General features: G+C 40.8%; 1 protein-coding gene and 1 long non-coding RNA gene across 3 annotated transcripts in view; one reads left to right on the forward strand and one right to left on the reverse strand.

Moving 5' to 3' along the window:
- Nucleotides 1–10148, reverse strand: THG1L (tRNA-histidine guanylyltransferase 1 like). 2 transcript variants are annotated; one of them, XM_055285459.2, is made up of 6 exons: nucleotides 9810–10148; nucleotides 8408–8584; nucleotides 6703–6872; nucleotides 5521–5609; nucleotides 3470–3577; nucleotides 1–2139 (listed from the first exon to the last, which is right to left on the reverse strand). In XM_055285459.2, the coding sequence occupies exons 1-6, from the start codon at nucleotides 9998–10000 to the stop codon at nucleotides 1978–1980; spliced, it is 897 nt and encodes a 298-aa protein (XP_055141434.1). In that variant the 5' UTR covers nucleotides 10001–10148; the 3' UTR covers nucleotides 1–1977. The 2 variants fall into 2 exon arrangements, with proteins under 2 accessions (XP_055141434.1, XP_055141436.1); XM_055285461.2 differs by lacking the exon at nucleotides 9810–10148 and having other exon boundaries at nucleotides 6703–6777; nucleotides 8408–8579.
- Nucleotides 9757–18596, forward strand: part of LOC129486097 (uncharacterized) — a 26175-nt gene continuing 17335 nt past the window's right edge. Inside the window, exon 1 of the long non-coding RNA XR_010121674.1 lies at nucleotides 9757–9931. This is a non-coding gene — a long non-coding RNA (uncharacterized lncRNA). The remainder of the gene's footprint in view (nucleotides 9932–18596) is intronic.

Below are 18596 nucleotides of genomic sequence, written 5' to 3' on the forward strand. Positions count from 1 at the left end.
AGGAGTTGACATCTTTATTTCTTTCCTCAAAGAGATTTTAGCAATTACCAAACAAGAACCGTATCTCCTCTTTCTGTGGAGTGAGAACAAGAAGGGAAAAAATGGCATCAACAGATGGGTTGTCAATTAGTGAGGGATGAGGCCGGCCATCGCCCTTTCAAAAATACATTTTCTTCTTAGATGTAAATTCTGCAGTGCAAGACAAGGCACTGGGACATGTGCTGTCTCTTAATTTTTTTTTTTTTTTTTAGACAGTTTTGCTTTGTCACCCAGGCTGGAGTGCAGGGGCATGATTTCAGCTCACAGCAACCTCCACCTACCAGGTTCAAGCAATTATCCTGCTTCAGCCTTCTGAGTAGCTGGTATTACAGGCACACGCCACCACGCCTGGCTAATTTTTCTATTTTTAGTACAGACGGGGTTTTGCCATGTTGGATGTGCTGGTCTTGGACTCCTAGCCTGAAGTGATCTACCCGCCTCAGCCCCCCAAAGTGCTGGGATTACAGGTGTGAGCCACCACATCCAGCCATGTCTTTTGTTTTTTGGTTTTTTTTTTTTGAGATGGAGTTTTGCTCTTGTTGCCCAGGCTGGAGTGTGATGGCACAATCTTGGCTCACTGCAACTTCTGCCTCCTGAGTTCAAATGATTCTCCTGCCTCAACCTCCCGAGTAGCTGGAATTACAGGCATGCACCACCATGCCCAGCTAGTTTTGTATTTTTAGTAGAGATAGGGGTTTCTCCACGTTGGTCAAGCTGGTCTCGAACTCCCGACCTCAGGTGATCTGCCTGCCTGGGCCTCCCAAGGTGCTGGGATTACAGACGTGAGCCACCGCACCCAGCCTCTTAATTCTTAATAGGGCCAAATAATCCTTTCCCTCCAAAATATAAAACCAAGACAAGAGAAAAATGTGAGTTCTCTCACCACCTATTCCCACTATCTTCCCCCTTCAGAGGCCAAGTTTGGCTGCATGTGATGATCCCTGCTGCTCTCTGCTGCTCCTCACCCATCTCCACTGACCCAAGAGAAGGTGGCACTATTAATATTATGACTCCTCTGACACCTGCTACCTGTAGATTAGCAGAGCATGTTTACCCCTCTGCTCTTGAAATCAAATGTCATTTTTCTGATTACATAGAGGCTATGTGAGAATCTTTTTCAGGAAGTCTAATAGGAAAGTGACTTTTAAAACTGAAATGTCTTGAGTACATGGGGTAAATGGTTCTTCATCCTCATTCACTCATTCTTGTTTCTTTCTCTCATATATACACATAATTCTGTTTCTTCTTAGAAAGAGGTAAATGGCCTTGGCAACTATGCCCCTGGCTAGAAGATGATGATCATGTTGACAACTCCATTAAATCAATCCACAGAATGTGTACGCAAGGACACTGAAGCCACTACTCATTTGTTCAGCCAAAGTTGCCAACTTAGAGATTGGCACAAAGCCCTGAGTTTTCCCTGCAATTCCTGAATTCAGAGGCATCATGCAGGCATTAACCCATATTTATCTTGAGGTCTGCCAAAGATGAATGCAAGTAGATGGGTGGCAGAGGTGAGATTTTCAAAGTCAGTGGGTTTTCTGGTTAAGAACAGGTGGGCGAGAGTTTGGGCTCCTCTTCTCTCATAGATGAAAATAACTGACAGTTTTTTACAAGATTTATGTCACAATCTAAAAATGATTCATTCTCCAAGGCATGAAATAGTTCTTGCTTTATAAAAATAGTACTGCGATTAAAAAAAAAGCACTTCTGCCAAAAGAACCATGTTCCAACACCGCAAACAAGGTGTTCTGCTTAAACAGAACAAGATACACCACCCCCATCCATCCCTTCCTTCCCTGTTCCCCTCCCAACTTGAGTTGTGTCATTCGCACCAGTGTCCTGGGTGGTAGGGATGCTACAGCCACCTAAGGCAAGGAGTCTTGGGAGGTGGGAGGGCTTGCATGGTTAAGCACACCGGAACTGAAGCACAAAGGGTCAGCTGTCTTCATCTAGAATCTCTGGATGTTCCTTCCAGAAAGCATCCCCAATGATATCACAGTGCAAGGGCACTGGCTTTGTCCTGGTCCGGGTCACTGCCATCTTTTTTCCTTCCATTTCTGTTGGCAGCTTAATTTCTTTTGTCATCACTTCATCCACCTACAGGTAAAAATAAAGTAGTGACATTGTTAACTCAGGAGTGCGTTTGGGAGAGAAAGGAAAGATGTGGGCATAGTTCACTTTTTATCTTCATATACTTCCGACTGCCAGATTTGATATATATATAGATATAAATATGTGTATATATACGCACATATATGTATGTGTGTATATATACATATATATATAAAATCTTAGTATGCATTAAGTTCTTTATAATTAAAAATAGTTTTAAAAAGGTTATGTTATCTGAGCATGGTGGCTCACGCCTGTAATCTCAGCACTTTGGGAGACTGAGACATGCAGATCACTTGAGGTCAGGAGTTCGAGACCAGCCTGGCCAACATAGTGAAACTTTGCTTCTACCAAAAATACAAAAATTAGCTGGAAATCCCTTGAACCCAGGAGGTGGAGGTTGCAGTGAGCCGAGATGGCACCACTGTACTCTGGCCTGAGCAACAGAGCAAGACTCTGTCTTAAAAAAAAAAAAAAAAAAAAAAAAAGGTTATACTATTCTGAAGCGATCTTAGGAACAAAGAAAGGATTCCATCTTCCTCATTAGCAATAACTATAGAATTAAAGGTATTCCTTACCTTCCACCTGCATTAAGTATCCAAGTCTGTACCAAAGAACAAATGTTTTGAACAACTCAAAGAGCTGGAGTTGCCAGTGGAATGACTAGCTCTCAAGGTACTCCTTGGTACTTGAAAACATTCATTTCAGAAAAAAAACACAAAAAACCTTTACATGGAAGGAAATAAATTTACAGAAATCATTATGCCCAACAGCTGGTACAGAGAGAAAATATTGGTAAAATTAAGGATATAGGTAAATGTACAGACTTATTACAGAATATTAAGGTAAGTATGAATGTCAAGGGAATCTCATGACATTTATGAAAATAACAAACCCTCATATACATCGTCTCTTAGTGCCTCATATTACAGTTGTTGTGGCATGGAGAGACTATTTAATGGTACTATCCAGTGTGAAAGTATTTTCTAAGTATTTTATGAATGCACAAATCCTCACACCTGTACTGTATCCTTTTTAAAGGATTTTATCAGATACAGGGACAGCTTACAACACAGAAAAATAAAGGCACTAATTCTAAAATTCTGTAATTCTACTTATGTATGGGAGATTTCAGACCACTACTGACTAACAAAATTCACATTAAAAATAAGAATCTATGGCCTCTCCTGTTGGAAAGGTTTGCGTTAGCAACTGGAGTCACATCAGCATACAGGCAGCAGGGAGGGCACAGCTTGGAATGGGCACAGGCTCTCTTTTTTCCTGACTTCCATTTCTTTGAATATAACAGCATTACCTTCTGCCATATCAACACAGTCCCTTTCCTATACATCAGCGGCTCATTATTATAGTTGATGTTGAATTCAGAAAACAAAATCTCATTCTTGTCTGCTGCAAGAGTTCCCTGAGGAAATAAAAATAGATATTAAAAGCTCTGCATGTCTTCTTTCTCCCCTAATGCTACTATCCATTCGACCCACAACCTAAATTTCCACAATCAAGAAGTGGAAGGATTTTATCAAACATCTTAAGTTATTAGTAAATTTTCATCTTAAGGGCAATTATGATCTTATTTAGATAAAATTCTCTCCTATACCAAACACTGGCTTCACAAGTCAAGACTGAAAGGGAGTGGGGGGAATTAATACTAACTGAGTACATATTATGTATTTGGTCCAGTAAAACTTAGAAAGGTTATATAAATTCCCCAAGGTTAAAAGGTTGTCCTTATTCTTCTACAAAGAATCAAAATCTGAACTTGACTCTTCCAAACCTGGATATACCTACCAGTATGCCTTTTTTTTTTTTGAGACAAAGTCTCACTCTGTCGCCCAGGCTGGAGTGCAGTGGTGCAATCTCAGCTCACTGCAACCTCCACCTCCCAGGTTCAAGCGATTCTCATGCCTCAGCCTCCTGAGTTGCTGGGATTACAGGTGTGTGCCAGCACACCCAGCGAATTTTTGTAGAGAAGCGGTCTCATCATGTTGGCCAGGCTGGTCTCGAACTCCTGACGTCAGGTGATCCATCCACCTTGGCCTCCTCAAAGTGCTGGGATTACATGCGTGAACCACTACGCCAGGCCCCAGTATTCCTATTATTGCTATATAAAAATCTCTATCATTACTATTATTAAAAATGACAACCATTTACTGAGCAATCATAATGTACCACGCATTGTCTTAGTAACTGTTACAGCTAGGCACAGTGGCATGCACCTGTAATCCCAGCTACTTGGGAGGCTGAGGTGGGAGGACTGCTGGAGCCCAGGAGTTCAAGACCAGCCTGGGGAAAATAGCGAGAACTCATCTCAAAAAATAAATAAATAGATAAAATACAAATAAAAGATCTGTCACAACACCTCATTTCACAGTCATCCTACAAGTAGCACTGTTATAACAAAAACCTGTATTTATTAAGCACTTACAATGTGCTTCATACTGTTCTGTGTTTTACATGCATCATGCCATTTAATTCTCACCATAAACCTGTGACGTAGAAACTACTATTTTCTACATTTTACCTATAAAGAACTGAGGCAGAAAGGATAAAATTACACAGAAGCATGATGTGAGTAGTTATTACGACATTTATGAAAGTAACAAACTCAGCACAAACTCTTCCCATACACAGAGGTCATAAACCCAAGAAACTACAGGTACCCAGCAGGGAAAATGGCAATGAGGGAAGAGGCCTGGTGGGACTGACAAAAATCCAGTGCTGGCCGGGTGTGGTGGCTCACTGGCTCACACCTGTAATCCTATCACTCTGGGAGGCTCAGGCAGGCAGATCACTTGAGGTCAGGAGTTCAAGACCAGCCTGGCCAACATGGTGAAACCCTGTCTCTACTAAAAATACAAAAATTACCTGGGTGTGGTGACATGCACCTGTAATCCCAGCAACTCAGGAGGCTGAGGCACGAGAATCGCTTGAGCACAGGAGGTGGAGGTTGCAGTCAGCTGAGATCACACCACTGTACTCCAGCCTGGGCAACAGAGTGAAACTGTGTCTCAAAAAAAAAAAAAAAAAAAAAGTCAGTGCTGAAGACGGCAGTCATACACAGTCATACACGGCTCCAGGCAAGTGTTAGCACGTGGGAATGCAGAGCCAGTGCCGTCAATTCCATTTTCCATCAAGAACACAAAGACTCAGGGAGAAGCAGTAATTCATCCAGGATTACAGACCAAGCAGGCAGCAGAGCTGCTCCTATTATGATTTTTATATCCTTTCAAAACAAAGCTGTAAAGGGATCTTAAAAGAAAGAAATGTAAATTTAACAAAAAAAAAGTTATGGGAGAGCCTACAGCGAACTGTCCCCAGTTAAGTATTAATGTAGTAAGATCTTTATACCTGTAATCTCCCTTGGGCTTGTACTGGTGTTAGTCCAGATTGTTGTATAAGTGCCCAGAAAACCGTATTATAAAGATTATTGATGTGACCTGTGAGGAGAACAAAATAGTAATGTTTATATACATAAAATCTTTATTGAATGTTTATTCTTCAAGGAATACTAGAGCCCTGACTCTCTCCACTTTCAAAGTAAAGAGATCTCAGAGACATTTAATGACTTGCCTGAAGTCCTACATAGGGAACATGGAGGGAAGGAGCAGGAGGGAAAAAACTTCATCCCTAACAACAGTTTTATTTGGTCATTTCAGTTATACATTATACAAATCTGTTAACTTGTGTGTTAATCCTAGGAATACTTTAGATGTTATTTGATTTATATTATTCCAATCTCTTTTCCAGTTCTTCTGGAAAATTCAAACTAGAACAAGCAAGTAAAAGCCTCACAAACATCATCACAGTCACATAAGGCAAGGGTCACAATTCAAATACCCACTGAGGCTGGCATGAACATAAATGTGTAAAGCAGTGGGTGACCCCAGAGGAACAACAGGGAATGGCAGAGACTATGGCACACTGGCATTTGTGTGTGTGTGTGTAAAGGTAGCTGCCACTGCACAGGCTTTGTCCAGTACTAAGTAAGAATGCAGATCCAGTATTGCCACATCTGATTTTTTTTAAAAATAGAGATAAGGCGGCCGGACATGGTGGCTCACGCCTATAATCCCAGCACTTTGGGAGGCCCAGGCGGGCAGATCACCTGAGGTCAGGAGTTCAAGACCAGCCTGACCAACATGGAGAAACCCCATTTCTACTAAAAAATACAAAATTAGCCAGGCATGGTGGCACATGCCTGTAATCCTAGCTACTCGGGAGGCTGAGGCAGAAGAATCCCATGAACCCAGGAGGTGGAGGTTGCAGTGAGCCGAGATCGCACCACTGCATTCCAGTCTGGGCAACAAGAGCGAAACTCTGTCTTAAAAAAAAAAAATAGAGATAAGGAGTTTTTACATAAAATTTAATTTTTCAAATACTTTTAACTAATTGAAAAAATATTTAAATACTGCATTCTGTACAAAGTATATGTTGAAACAAAGTATATGTGAGCCAATCCTGTATCAGATCAACACCTGTAAGGCATGGGATTGGTGGTTTAACTACATGTGTTTATTTGGTGCCACTCACAATCTGCTTGTCGCCAGCTGAGGTAGTCCTTTAAAGTCTGGTTGCTGGGATACACCACGACTCTTCCGTCAAAGCCTGGGGGATACAGAAGGGGCTGGTCCTCAAAGTAATCCCGCCAATAAAACACATAGCTGGAGGCAAACTGGGAGGCCACGTGAGTCATGAACTTACTTGAAAATGTAACGCACATTGGGTGGAGCAAGAAAAAGAAAAATACACGGAATTAATTCAACACCATGATAAGACCTGTCGGTACCACAGAGAGATTACACAAACTGCCCAGAAAGCCAGGAGATAAAATGCATTTGGCTAAGAAACACCATTTTAATACCTTGGTTCTGTATTTATTTTTCTTCTTTTTTTTTTGGGACAGAGTCTTGCTCTGTTGCCTGGGCTGGAGTGCAATGGCGCCATCTTGGCTCATTGCAACTTCCACCTCCTGGGTTCAAGTGATTCCCCTGCCTCAGACTCCTGAGTAGCTGGGATTACAGGTGCAGGCCACTACACCCACCTAATTTTTGTATTTTCAGTAGAGATGGGGTTTCACCATGTTGGCCAGGCTGGTCTCAAACTTCTGACCTCAAGTCATCTGCCTGCCTCGGCCTCCCAAAGTGCTGGGATTACAGGCATGAGTCATCACACCTGGCCAGTTATGTATTTTAAATGCAGCCTGCCTCTCCTTCCAGTTCTATTAAGTAACCTACTGATACTAAATTTTTCCCTACAGGATGTGATATGAATTTATGATTCAAGGGGTATTTTTAAATTTTATTTTATTTTTTAAAAGATGGAATCTCTCTGTCCCCCAGGCTGGGGTGCATTGGCACAATCATAGCTCACCGCTGCCTCAAATTCCTTGGCTCAATGGATCCTCCTGCTTCAACCTCCTGAGTAGCTGTGACTATAGGCACATGCCACTGAGCCCAGCTAATTTTTAAATTTTTTGTAGAGATGAGGTCTCACCATCTTGCCCAGGCTGGTCTCAAACTTCTGGGCTCAAGTAATCCTCTCCCTCGCCCTCTCAAAGCGTTGGAATTACAGGCGTGAGCCACCATGCCTGATCTGTTTGTGTTTACAGTCATGAAAGGAGGGAAACCATTATTGTAAAAAAAATGCCAATTCAGGCTGGGCGTGGTGGCTCATGTCTATAATCCTAGCACTTCGAGAGGCCAAAACAGGAGACCTGCTTGAGGCCAGGAGTTTGAGACCAGCCTAAGCAACACAGAGAGACCCCACCTCTATTAAAAAAAGAAAGAAAAAACCAATTCATTATATGATTTGTTTCCCATACAGCATTTCAAAATACTGCCAAATCAAATATCGGATTTGTTTATTTTATAATGAGATCTCTCTTGAAGAACAGTGTAATGCAATGCATGTAGAGACTATCACTGGCTAAAGCCAACCTATGAATTGTTAATATTACATTCTTATGGTCTCTGTTTCTAATCTTAATGTTCAATGCCAGGTCAGTCTAGAAACCAATCTTATGGGGCATGTGGGGGAAGAATCAGATAAAAGAGGCACACAGAATGCTCGGCTATCAGATGGAAGTACAACAATCTAAACAGGAAATATACATGTACTCTGCAGTTACAAATACTGCAGACATCATCTGTAGCCTGTAAGTCTGCGATTAAGATAAACAGAAAGCCAGATGCTGGGAGGAGATATTCTGAGGAAAGGAGGAAGGTTATGGAATTACCTGGCTCTTCTTTTAAACCAATTGGTTTTCCGCTTGAACACAAAGCTGTACTCATCACTCTGTCCATACGCAATCACAATATCCTCTAGTTCTTCCATCACAGTCTGGGCACATTTGGTCATCAGGTGGAGAGCACGGCTGTCATTGGGTTTTGCAAAGTTGTGCTTCTCAGCAAACCTTCATAGGGGAAAGAGAAAAGGGAAGAAAGCATGGATGGAAGCCTGTCATTAACAACACGCTCTGTTGCTAGATAACAGAGGCTGTTTGGAGAAAGATAATGTAATAGCACTGTGAACCCAAATGCTCAACTAGCCACAACCTGATCCATTTTCTTAAGAACTTAGTTTTTTTCCTGCCCTGAAATTGAGAAAACCAGACATAAATGCTAAGCCTCAACTCTCCTTTCTGTGAAATGGGAATAAAAGAATATTTACCTCATTGGGTTGTTCTGAAGATTAGGGAGAAGATAAAAGTAATCATACCTAGCTCCTAGTAAGTGCTCAACAAATGTTAGTTATAATAATCATTAATAATGCAGCCCTCTTTAAAGATTAAATTCCCATCTTTCTGTTTTATTTCTTTTTCCCCCTCCCTCTTTTTCTGAGACAGGGTCTTCTTGCTCTGTCACCCAAGCTGGAGTGCAGTGTCCGATCACCGCTCACTGCAGCCTTGACCTCCCAGGCTCAAGCGATCCTCCCACCGCAGCCTCCCGAGTAGCTGGAACTACATGTGTGCACCACTGCACCGGGCAAATTAAATTTTGTCTTCTTCTTTCTCTCTTCCTTCTTCTTCTTTTTTTTTTTTTTTTGTAGTGGCGGAGTTTCACAAACAACAACCACCAAAAAAAATAAACAAAACAAAAACAAAAAACTTGGTCTCCAACTCCTGGCCTTAAGTGATCCTCCTGCCTCCCGCGCCCAGCCTTCTCTTTTTTCCTCACTCTCTGTTGAATCTAGTCCATGTGGCCTCTTACTGATAATGAAGCACAGACGTTAAGTATTGCCCACAAGCAAGGCTTACACAGACTTCTGAACAGTTAGCATTCAAAGATATCTAACAGAATATCTAGGCAATTGGCTTAAGAGCTTAAATATTGTGCATGAGACTGACTTTTAACAACAGGTCCTTGCTAACAGGTCTCTGTTCACTTAACACGGGCACTCCAAGCCAGATCCTCATCACGGGAGCACATCGCCCATTCAATTAGGCTAACAGCCAGCGTTCAGGCACTGTCCTAGCCAACACGCAGGGCGGGGCGATGCTCCATGCTGCGCACTCATTGGCTACCGCGTTACCCCGGTAACCGTGACTGGGGCGGGGAGGCGGGAGGATTTGCAAGGGTAGAAGCTAGATTCCCCGGAAGCGCTGGCGCACCGCGACGCCCCAAGTCGAGCTCGCTCACCGATGGAAATTCCGGCCGTCAAGCCGCACTACCACCCAGCAGTGGGCCAGGCAGGTGTCGTCAGCCTCGAAGTCCCTCACGTACTCGAACTTGCTTTTTGCCATGGTCGCCCCCAATCTCAGGTACCGTCTCAGAGTGATGGAAGTGGTGGCCAAGTAATCGTGAACCTTAACTTTACAGGCGCCCCACATTCTCCACGCGGAAGGGAAAGGGCCAGATAGCCCCGCCCCGGAAGTGTTCTCTTCGTGGCTGCTCTAGCCGTAGGGCGGTCGTAGTCTGTCTCGCCTCTCCCTGTAGTTCTTAACCTCTCGGGGGAAGAGGATGGAGGTTTAGGTTCCTCCGTTAGCACCTCCCACGCTTGCTTTTTCCTCCTCTCGTCCTGCGGCAGATCACTCTCACGAGGTTTTTAAAAATTATTTTTTATCTGCTGGTCTTGACTTAGTGGCGAAAGCAATCAGTATCCCCGTTAGTGCCCAGATCAAAATCATACCCCCACCTAAAAAAAAAAAAAAAAAAGAATTCTTTTTCTGACGTTTGAAGGTGTAGCTGTGATGTTTCCCCTTTTCTTAGTGGCATTTATTAACTCGTTGTAGAAAATCTGGAATACACCAAAACTATAGTTAAGAAAATTAACACTTTGTTTCTCCGTCTTTCCCATCAAAGCATTGTGGATGGTTCCTTTCAGTCTTTTTTTTTTGTGTATGTAGATTTACACGGGGAATGCACAAGATTGGAATTATTCGCCTATACAATGTTGATATATTTTTCCACTCAGCTTGAGCATTTGCCAATATCATCAATTATTCCAAAGTGTGATTTTTAAAAGAAAAATGGATTCAATATTCCAACATATGGGTTTACTAAATTGATTTATTCATCTTTTTCACCATTGAATAATCACAGAACCAGTGTTTGATACCTTGTTGCTGGTGGATAATAGTAAAAATAAAATCCTAATATTTGTGTCATACTTTGTGATTTACAAAGCTCTTTCAAATTCATTACCTACTTACTTACTTTTTTTTTTTTCCATCCTCAAGAAAGATATTCAGGCCAGGCATGGTGGCTGACGCCTGTAATCCCAGCACTTTGGGAGGCAGAGGCAGGAGGATTGCTTGAGCTCAGGAGATTCATATCAGCCTTGGCAACGTAGCAAGACCCCTGTTCCTACAAAAAAGAAAAAAAATTATCCAGGCGTGGTAGCCCATGCCCGTAATCCTAGCTAGGGGAGAATGAGGTGGGAAGATACTTGAGGCCAGGAGTTCGAGACTGCAGTGACCCATGATTAGCCACTGCACTCCAGCCTGGGTGACAGAGCAAGAATCTGTCTCTAAAGAAAAAGAAAAATATTCAAACAATATAAATCCTTTTATATGTAGTAAAAAGTCTCTCACTGACTCCTAACAACATACTTTAGGCAGTTACTGTTACCAGTTTTTTGTGTATCCATACAGGGATCTATATCAGTATGTGTGTATATCCTCATAATAGTACCACAAATGGTAGTCATCACTTTTGATGCTCAGAGTAACATCAGAGGGATGCAAAAGAGGAACTGGGATTTCACCTTTACAAAGGGGAAATCTGAGACTCAAAGAGAAAAAAATAGTTTACATAAGGTCACATATGTGGCAGGACCAAGACATAAATTATGACATCCTGCATCTTTTCTTTGTTTCTGTTGCTGTGAAGTCAGTTTTCTGTAGGTTATCATTCCTCACCTTTTACTTCCACAAACTCCTCTCTCCAAGCTGACCAGGAGACAACCAAATCTTACCTCCTGTAGGAGCCCTACTTTCATTAGGTGGATTTTTCAAAATTACTTATCAATACGAATTCATGATTTTTATTTTTTTTATGTGTATGTTTTTGAGACAGAGTCTCACTGTGTCACCTAGGCTGGAGTACAATGGCATGATCTCAGCTCACTGCAGCCTAGACCTCTTGGGTTCAGGTGAACCTCCCACCTCCCTTCCTAGTAGCTGGGACTACAGGTGCGTGCCACCATGCCCACCTAATTTTTGTACTTTTTTTTGTAGAAATGGGGTTTCCCCATCCACATCCCACACTGGGAGATGAGACTCCTATCAGGGATGGGCTGATTATAAAATAAGCCAATTGGCTTTGGGTTGCTTTGCAGTGAAATGCATAGTAGAAGTACTACACTGTCTTCTCCCATAGCATCTATATGGTCTTTACATAAATTAAGCATTAAAATAAAAGCATAGCAGGGAGGTCTTAAGATGCTAATCTGCCCTTTAGTAAAAGGGTTATAAAAGGTTTGTAAAGTTTTCACTTCACGGTCAAATTGGTTAGGATTAAATGGAATAATCTATAAGGTTTCATATAAATGAATTGGGGTTAACATTAATAAATTAATGCAAGGGTAAAATTTTGCTTTGAACAAAATTTTCATGTCATAGTAAAGGCTAATGAAAGGTTTTTGCCTTTTGAGTCATCATTTTGGCAAAATAATTTATGGCAATCTGGAAATTGTCCTTCCTGATACCTGACTTTTTGGTTGGTTCAGAGGGCCCCAAAACATTCAGAAAAGAGATAAATAGGATCATTTGACATGTTTAGTCACGTGAGATTGCCAAAATAATGTCCAATCTTCTTTAAGTTATATTTTGATGAATAATACTAATGTATTTCCAAAATTGTATGGGATTTCTAAAATTCTAATGTCTAAGTATATGCTATCAATCATAATTAAGGGTAAAGTTATTGTAAACCATGAAGATAAATAAACTTCGTCAGTCATATTTTTAACTATAACTATCCTGGAAATTTTTCATTCACAGACAATTGTTGTCTGCTTTGTTCCTTCTCAAAAGATGGTTTATAATCAAGATATATAAAGGAATTTAACAGGTGTTCTCAAATGCAGGTTTTTAATAGCTTTAAAGATTATAACATTGAAATAAAGAACGTAGGGACTCATAAAGAACAGACATGTTGACAAATATCAAGCAAAATAAAAGTTTACTAAGTGGACTACACTCAGAAAGTTAAAGCAACCTTTTAAACCTTTGCTTGGAATATTGTCGATCTTTGTTTTGATTTTCAGAGTCGAGGAAAGTTATTTTAAACTATGGCCTTTAATAATTGAGTAAGTTATACTGTGAAGAAAATTTGGAGCATGTTTATTTTTCTCTGTCTGGTTCCTCTAGAATTTGGAAATTATCTGTGAGTACTTATTAACTTATGGCAATATAGTTGTTTGTCTCAGTGCAGTCAGAATCTATTTTTCTTTGTAAACAGGACACAGTTGGAAAAACTGGTTATTTTACCAGGGATTTGACTGAAAGGGTGTGTTTCCCTTTAAGGAATCAAGCTTGACATGCAAAGCCAATAAAAGCCCCTTGGGGAGAACTGGCCTCATACCTTGTCTGCACAGTCCCCACACAGGGTTCCTAACCTGTGGTCAGTAAAGAATGTCACTTTCTAACAGGTCTGGAAGCTCTGAGTTTATCCTGGGACCTCAAGAGGGGAGGATCACCCAACTCACACGTATTAGAGGATAAAAACCCATGGCTGGGCTTGGCTTTAAAAGTCTTATCTGAAGGCCAGGCACAGTGACTCACGCCTGTAATTCCAGCACTTTGGGAGGCTGAGGTGGGTGGATCACATGAGGTCAGGAGTTCGAGACCAGCCTGGCCAATATGGTGAAACCCCATCTCTACTAGGTCAGGAGTTCGAGACCAGCCTGGCCAATATGGTGAAACCCCATCTCTACTAGGTCAGGAGTTCGAGACCAGCCTGGCCAATATGGTGAAACCCCATCTCTACTAGGTCAGAGTTCGAGACCAGCCTGGCCAATATGATGAAACCCCATCTCTACTAGGTCAGGAGTTCGAGACCAGCCTGGCCAATATGGTGAAACCCCGTCTCTAATAAAAATACAAAAAGTAGCCAGGCATGGTGGCAGGCGACTGTAGTCCCAGCTACCAGTCATTCTTCAAAAGTCAAGCAGTCTTCTGAGGCAGAAGAATTGCTTGAACCCGGGAGGAGGAGGTTATAGTAAACCAAGATTGCGCCACTGCACTCCAGCCTGGGTGACAGAGCAAGACTCCATCTCAAAAAACAAAAACGAAAAAAAACAAAAAAAAGTCTTACCTAAAATTCCTTGAGGAACAGAGTTTCATCAAAGCCAATCCAAAAGGCCTGTGTCAAAATCATTCTTGCTGCACTTTATGCAAATAATCAGGCCAAGTATAAGACTAAAGTTTATTCATAATTAGTTTTTACCAAAATGAGGACTGGAGAGAAAAATTTTGCTCCAAAGCTTATCATACATTTGTCATTAAATCCTAGTCTCATTATTGTTTTTAAGCTTTTTGCCTACAATTTAGCCCTGCTTATTCCTGTGAATCAAGTGGTGATCTTCTGCAGCATGGGGGGAAAAGGGATGGGTAACATAAAAATGTGAATCAATATGCTGGTTCTGGGCAATTATCTTGCAAATTCTGCCAGGTAATGAAAGTGAGTAAGGTGCCCATAACCTGGAGGTTTCTTTGTTTGGGAAAATAAAACCAAGGAACTTCATAGACCCCCAAAGGGGAATTCTATATCTTGGCAAGTAAAATTTTAGATGGAAATTACCTGCCACACCACACTTGTGGGAACTGCTGTCCTCACTCTACTGTTTGCATTAGGGTTATACACGGTGGCACCTTTTTTTTTGTTTGTTTTGTTTTTTTTTAATTTTAACTGATCCTTCTGATAGATTTCTTTTTAATTATTATTATACTTAAAGTTCTAGGGTACATGTGCACAATGTGCAGGTTTCTTACATAGGTATACATGTGCCATGTTGGTTTGCTGCACCCATCAACTCATCATTTACATTAGGTATTTCTCCTAATGCTATCCCTCCCCCAGTCCCCCACCCCCCAACAGGCTCCAGTGTGTGATGTTCCCCACCCTGTGTCCAAGTGTTCTCATTGTTCAGTTCCCACCTATGAGTGAGAACATGTGGTGTTTGGTTTTCTGTCCTTGCGATAGTTTGCTGAGAATGATGGTTTCCAGCTTCATCCATGTCCCTGCAAAGGACATGAACTCATCTTTTTATGGCTGCATAGTATTCCATGGTGTATATATGCCACATTTTCTTAATCCAGTCTATCACTGATGGAAATTTGGGTTGGTTCCAAGTCTTTGCTATTGTGAATAGTGTCGCAATAAACATACGTGTGCATGTGTCTTTATAGCAGCATGATTTATAATCCTTTGGGTATATACCCAGTAATGGGATGGCTGGGTCAAATGGTATTTCTAGTTCTAGATCCTTGAGGAATTGTCACATTGTCTTCCACAATGGTTGAACTAATTTACACCCCCACCAACAGTGTAAAAGCATTCCTATTTCTCCACATCTTCTCCAGCATCTGTTGTTTCCTGACTTTTTAATGATTGCCATTCTAACTGGCATGAGATGGTATCTCATTGTGGTTTTGATTTGCATTTCTCTGATGACCAGTGATGATGAGCATTTTTGCATGTGTCTTTTGGCTGCATAAATGTCTTCTTTTGAGAAGTGTCTGTTCGTATCCTTTGCCCACTTTTTGATGAGGTTGTTTGTTTTTTCTTGTAAATTTGTTTAAGTTCTTTGTAGATTCTGGATATTAGCCCTGTGTCAGATGGGGAGATTGCAAAATTTTTCTCCTATTCTGTAGATTGTCTGTTCATTCTGATGGTAGTTTCTTTTGCTGTGCAGAAGCTTTTTCGTTTAATTAGATCCCATTTGTCTATTTTGACTTTTGTTGCCATTGCTTTTGGTGTTTTAGTTATGAAGTCCTTGCCCATGACTATGTCCTGAATGTTATTGCCTAGGTTTTCTTCTAGGGTTTTTATGGTTTTAGGTCTAACATTTAAGTCTTTAATCCATCTTGAATTAATTTTTGTATAAGGTGTAAGGAAGGGATCCAGTTTTGGCTTTCTACATATGGCTAACCAGTTTTCCCAGCATCATTCATTAAATAAGGAATCCTTTCCCCATTTCTAGTTTTTGTCAGGATTGTGAAAGATCAGATGGTTGCAGATGTGTGATGTTATTTCTGAGGGCTCTGTTCTGTTCCATTGGTCTATATATCTGTTTTGGTACCAGTACCATGCTGTTTAGGTTACTGTAGCCTTGTAGTGTAGTTTGAAGTCGGGTAGCGTGATGCCTCCAGCTTTGTTCTTTTTGCTTAGGATTGTCTTGGCTATGCAGGCTCTTTTTTGGTTCCATAGGAACTTTAAAGTAGTTTTTTCCAATTCTGTGAAGAAAGTCATTGGTAGCTTGATGGGGATGGCAATGAATCTATAAATTACCTTGGGCAGTATGGCCATTTTCACAATATTCTTCCTATCCATGAGCATGGAATGTTCTTTCATTTGTTTGTGTCCTCCTTTATTTCGTTTGGCAGTGGTTTGTAGTTCTCCTTGAAGAGGTCCTTCACATCCCTTGTAAGTTGGATTCCTGGGTATTTTATTCTCTTTGCAGCAATTGTGAATGGGAGTTCACTCATGATTTGGCTCTTTGTTTGTCTGTTATTGTTGTATAGGAATGCCTGTGATTTTTACACATTGATTTTGTATCCTGAGACTTTGCTGAATTTGCTTATCAGCTTAAGGAGATTTAGGGCTGAGATGATGGGGTTTTCTAAATATATAATCATGTCATCTGCAAACAGGGACAATTTGACTTCCTCTTTCCCTAATTCAATACCCTTTATTTCTTTCTCCTGCCTGATTGCCCTGGCCAGAACTACGAGTGGTGAGAGAGGGTATCCTTGTCTTGTACCGGTTTCAAAGGGAATGATTCCGGTTTCTGCCCACTCAGTATGATATTGACTATAGGTTTGTCATAAATAACTCTTATTATTTTGAGATACATACCATCAATACCTTGTTTATTGAAAGTTTTTATTGAGAGTTGTTTATTGAGAGTTTTTAGCATGAAGGGCTGTTGAATTTGTTGAAGGCCTTTTCTGCATCTATTGAGATAATCATGTGGTTTTTGTCTTTGGTTCTGTTTATATGATGGATTACATTTATTGATTTGTGTATGTTGAACCAGCCTTGCATCCTGGGGATGAAGCCAACTTGATCGTGGTGGATAAGCTTTTTGATGTGCTGCTGGATTCGATTTGCCAGTATTTTATTGAGGATTTTTGCATCAATGTTCATCAGGGATATTGGTCTAAAATTCCCTTTTTTTGTTGTGTCTCTGCCAAGCTTTGGTATCAGGATGATGCTGGCCTCACAAAATGAGGTAGGGAGGATTCCCTCTTTTTCTATTGATTGGAATAGTTTCAGAAGGAATGGTACCAGCTCCTCTTTGTGCCTCTGGTACAATTCGGCTGTGAGTCCATCTTGTCCTGGACTTTTTTTGGTTGGTGGCTATTAATTATTGCCTCAATTTCAGAGCCTGTTATTGGTCTATCCAGGGATTCAACTTCTTCCTGGTTTAGTCTTGGGAGGGTGTATGTGTCCAGGAATTTATCCATTTCTTCTAGATTTTCTAGTTTATTTGCATAGAGGTGTTCATAGTATTCTCTGATGGTAGTTTGTATTTCTGTGGGATCAGTGGTGATATCCCCTTTATCATTTTTTATTACGTCTATTTGATTCTTCTCTCTTTTCTTCTTTATTAGTCTTGCTAGCGGTCTATCAATTTTGTTGATCTTTTCAAAAAACCAGCTCCTGGATTCATGGATTTTTTGAAGGGTTTTTTGTGTCCCTATCTCCTTCAGTTCTGCTCTGCTCTTAGTTATTTCTAGCCTTCTGCTAGCTTTTGAATGTGTTTGCTGTTGCTTCTCTAGTTCTTTTAATTGTGATATTAGGGTGTCAGGTTTAGATCTTTCCTGCTTTCTCTTGTGGGCATTTAGTGCTATAAATTTCCCTCTACACACTGCTTTAAATGTGTCCCAGAGATTCTGGTATGTTGTGTCTTTGTTCTCATTGGTTTCAAAGAACATCTTTATTTCGCCTTCATTTTGTTATGTGCCCAGTAGTCATTCAGGAGCAGGTTGTTCAGTTTCCATGTAGCTGTGTGGTTTTGAGTGAGTTTCTTAATCCTGAGTTCTAATTTGATTGCAGTGTGGTCTCATAGACAGTTTGTTGTGATTTCTGTTCTTTTACAGTTGCTGAGGAGTGCTTTACTTCCAATTACGTGGTCAGTTTTAGAATAAGTGCAATGTGGTGCTGAGAAGAATGTATATTCTGTTGATTTGGGGTGGAGAGTTCTGTAGATGTCTATTAGATCTGCTTGGTGCAGAGCTGAGTTCAATTCCTGGATATCCTTGTGAACTTTCTATCTCATTGATCTGTCTAATGTTGACAGTGGGGTGTTAAAGTCTCCCATTATTATTGTGTGGGAGTCTAAGTCTCTTTGTAGGTCTCTAAGGACTTGCTTTATGAATCTGGGTGCTCCTGTATTGGGTGCATATATATTTAGGATAGTTAGCTCTTGTTGAATTGGTCCCTTTACCATTATGTAATGGCCTTCTTTGTGTCTTTTGATCTTTGTTGGTTTAAAGTCTGTTTTATCAGAGACTAGGATTGCAACCATTTTTTTTTTTTTTTGCTTGGTAGATCTTCCTCCATCCCTTTATTTTGAGCCTATGTGTGTCCGTGCATGTGAGATGGGTCTCCTGAATACAGCACACTGATGGGTCTTGACTCTTTATCCAGTTTGCCAGTCTGTGTCTTTTAATTGGGGCATTTAGCCCTTTTACATTTAAAGTTAATATTGTTATGTGTGAATTTGATCCTGTCATTATGATGTTAGCTGGTTATTTT

Source organism: Symphalangus syndactylus, chromosome 7, assembly GCF_028878055.3.
Source record: "Symphalangus syndactylus isolate Jambi chromosome 7, NHGRI_mSymSyn1-v2.1_pri, whole genome shotgun sequence".
In the NCBI taxonomy this organism is placed as follows: Eukaryota; Metazoa; Chordata; class Mammalia; order Primates; family Hylobatidae; genus Symphalangus; species Symphalangus syndactylus.

Excerpts from the sequence above, each read along its gene's own strand:
- THG1L (XM_055285459.2), bottom strand. The coding sequence starts at position 10,000 with ATGTGGGGCGCCTGTAAAGTTAAGGTTCACGATTACTTGGCCACCACT. Across the intron at positions 6,873-8,407 it reads TGGTTTAAAAGAAGAGCCAG|TAAGTTCATGACTCACGTGG; the intron begins GTAATTCCATAA and ends TACATTTTCAAG. Across the intron at positions 3,578-5,520 it reads AAGCCCAAGGGAGATTACAG|GGAACTCTTGCAGCAGACAA; the intron begins GTATAAAGATCT and ends TTATTTCCTCAG.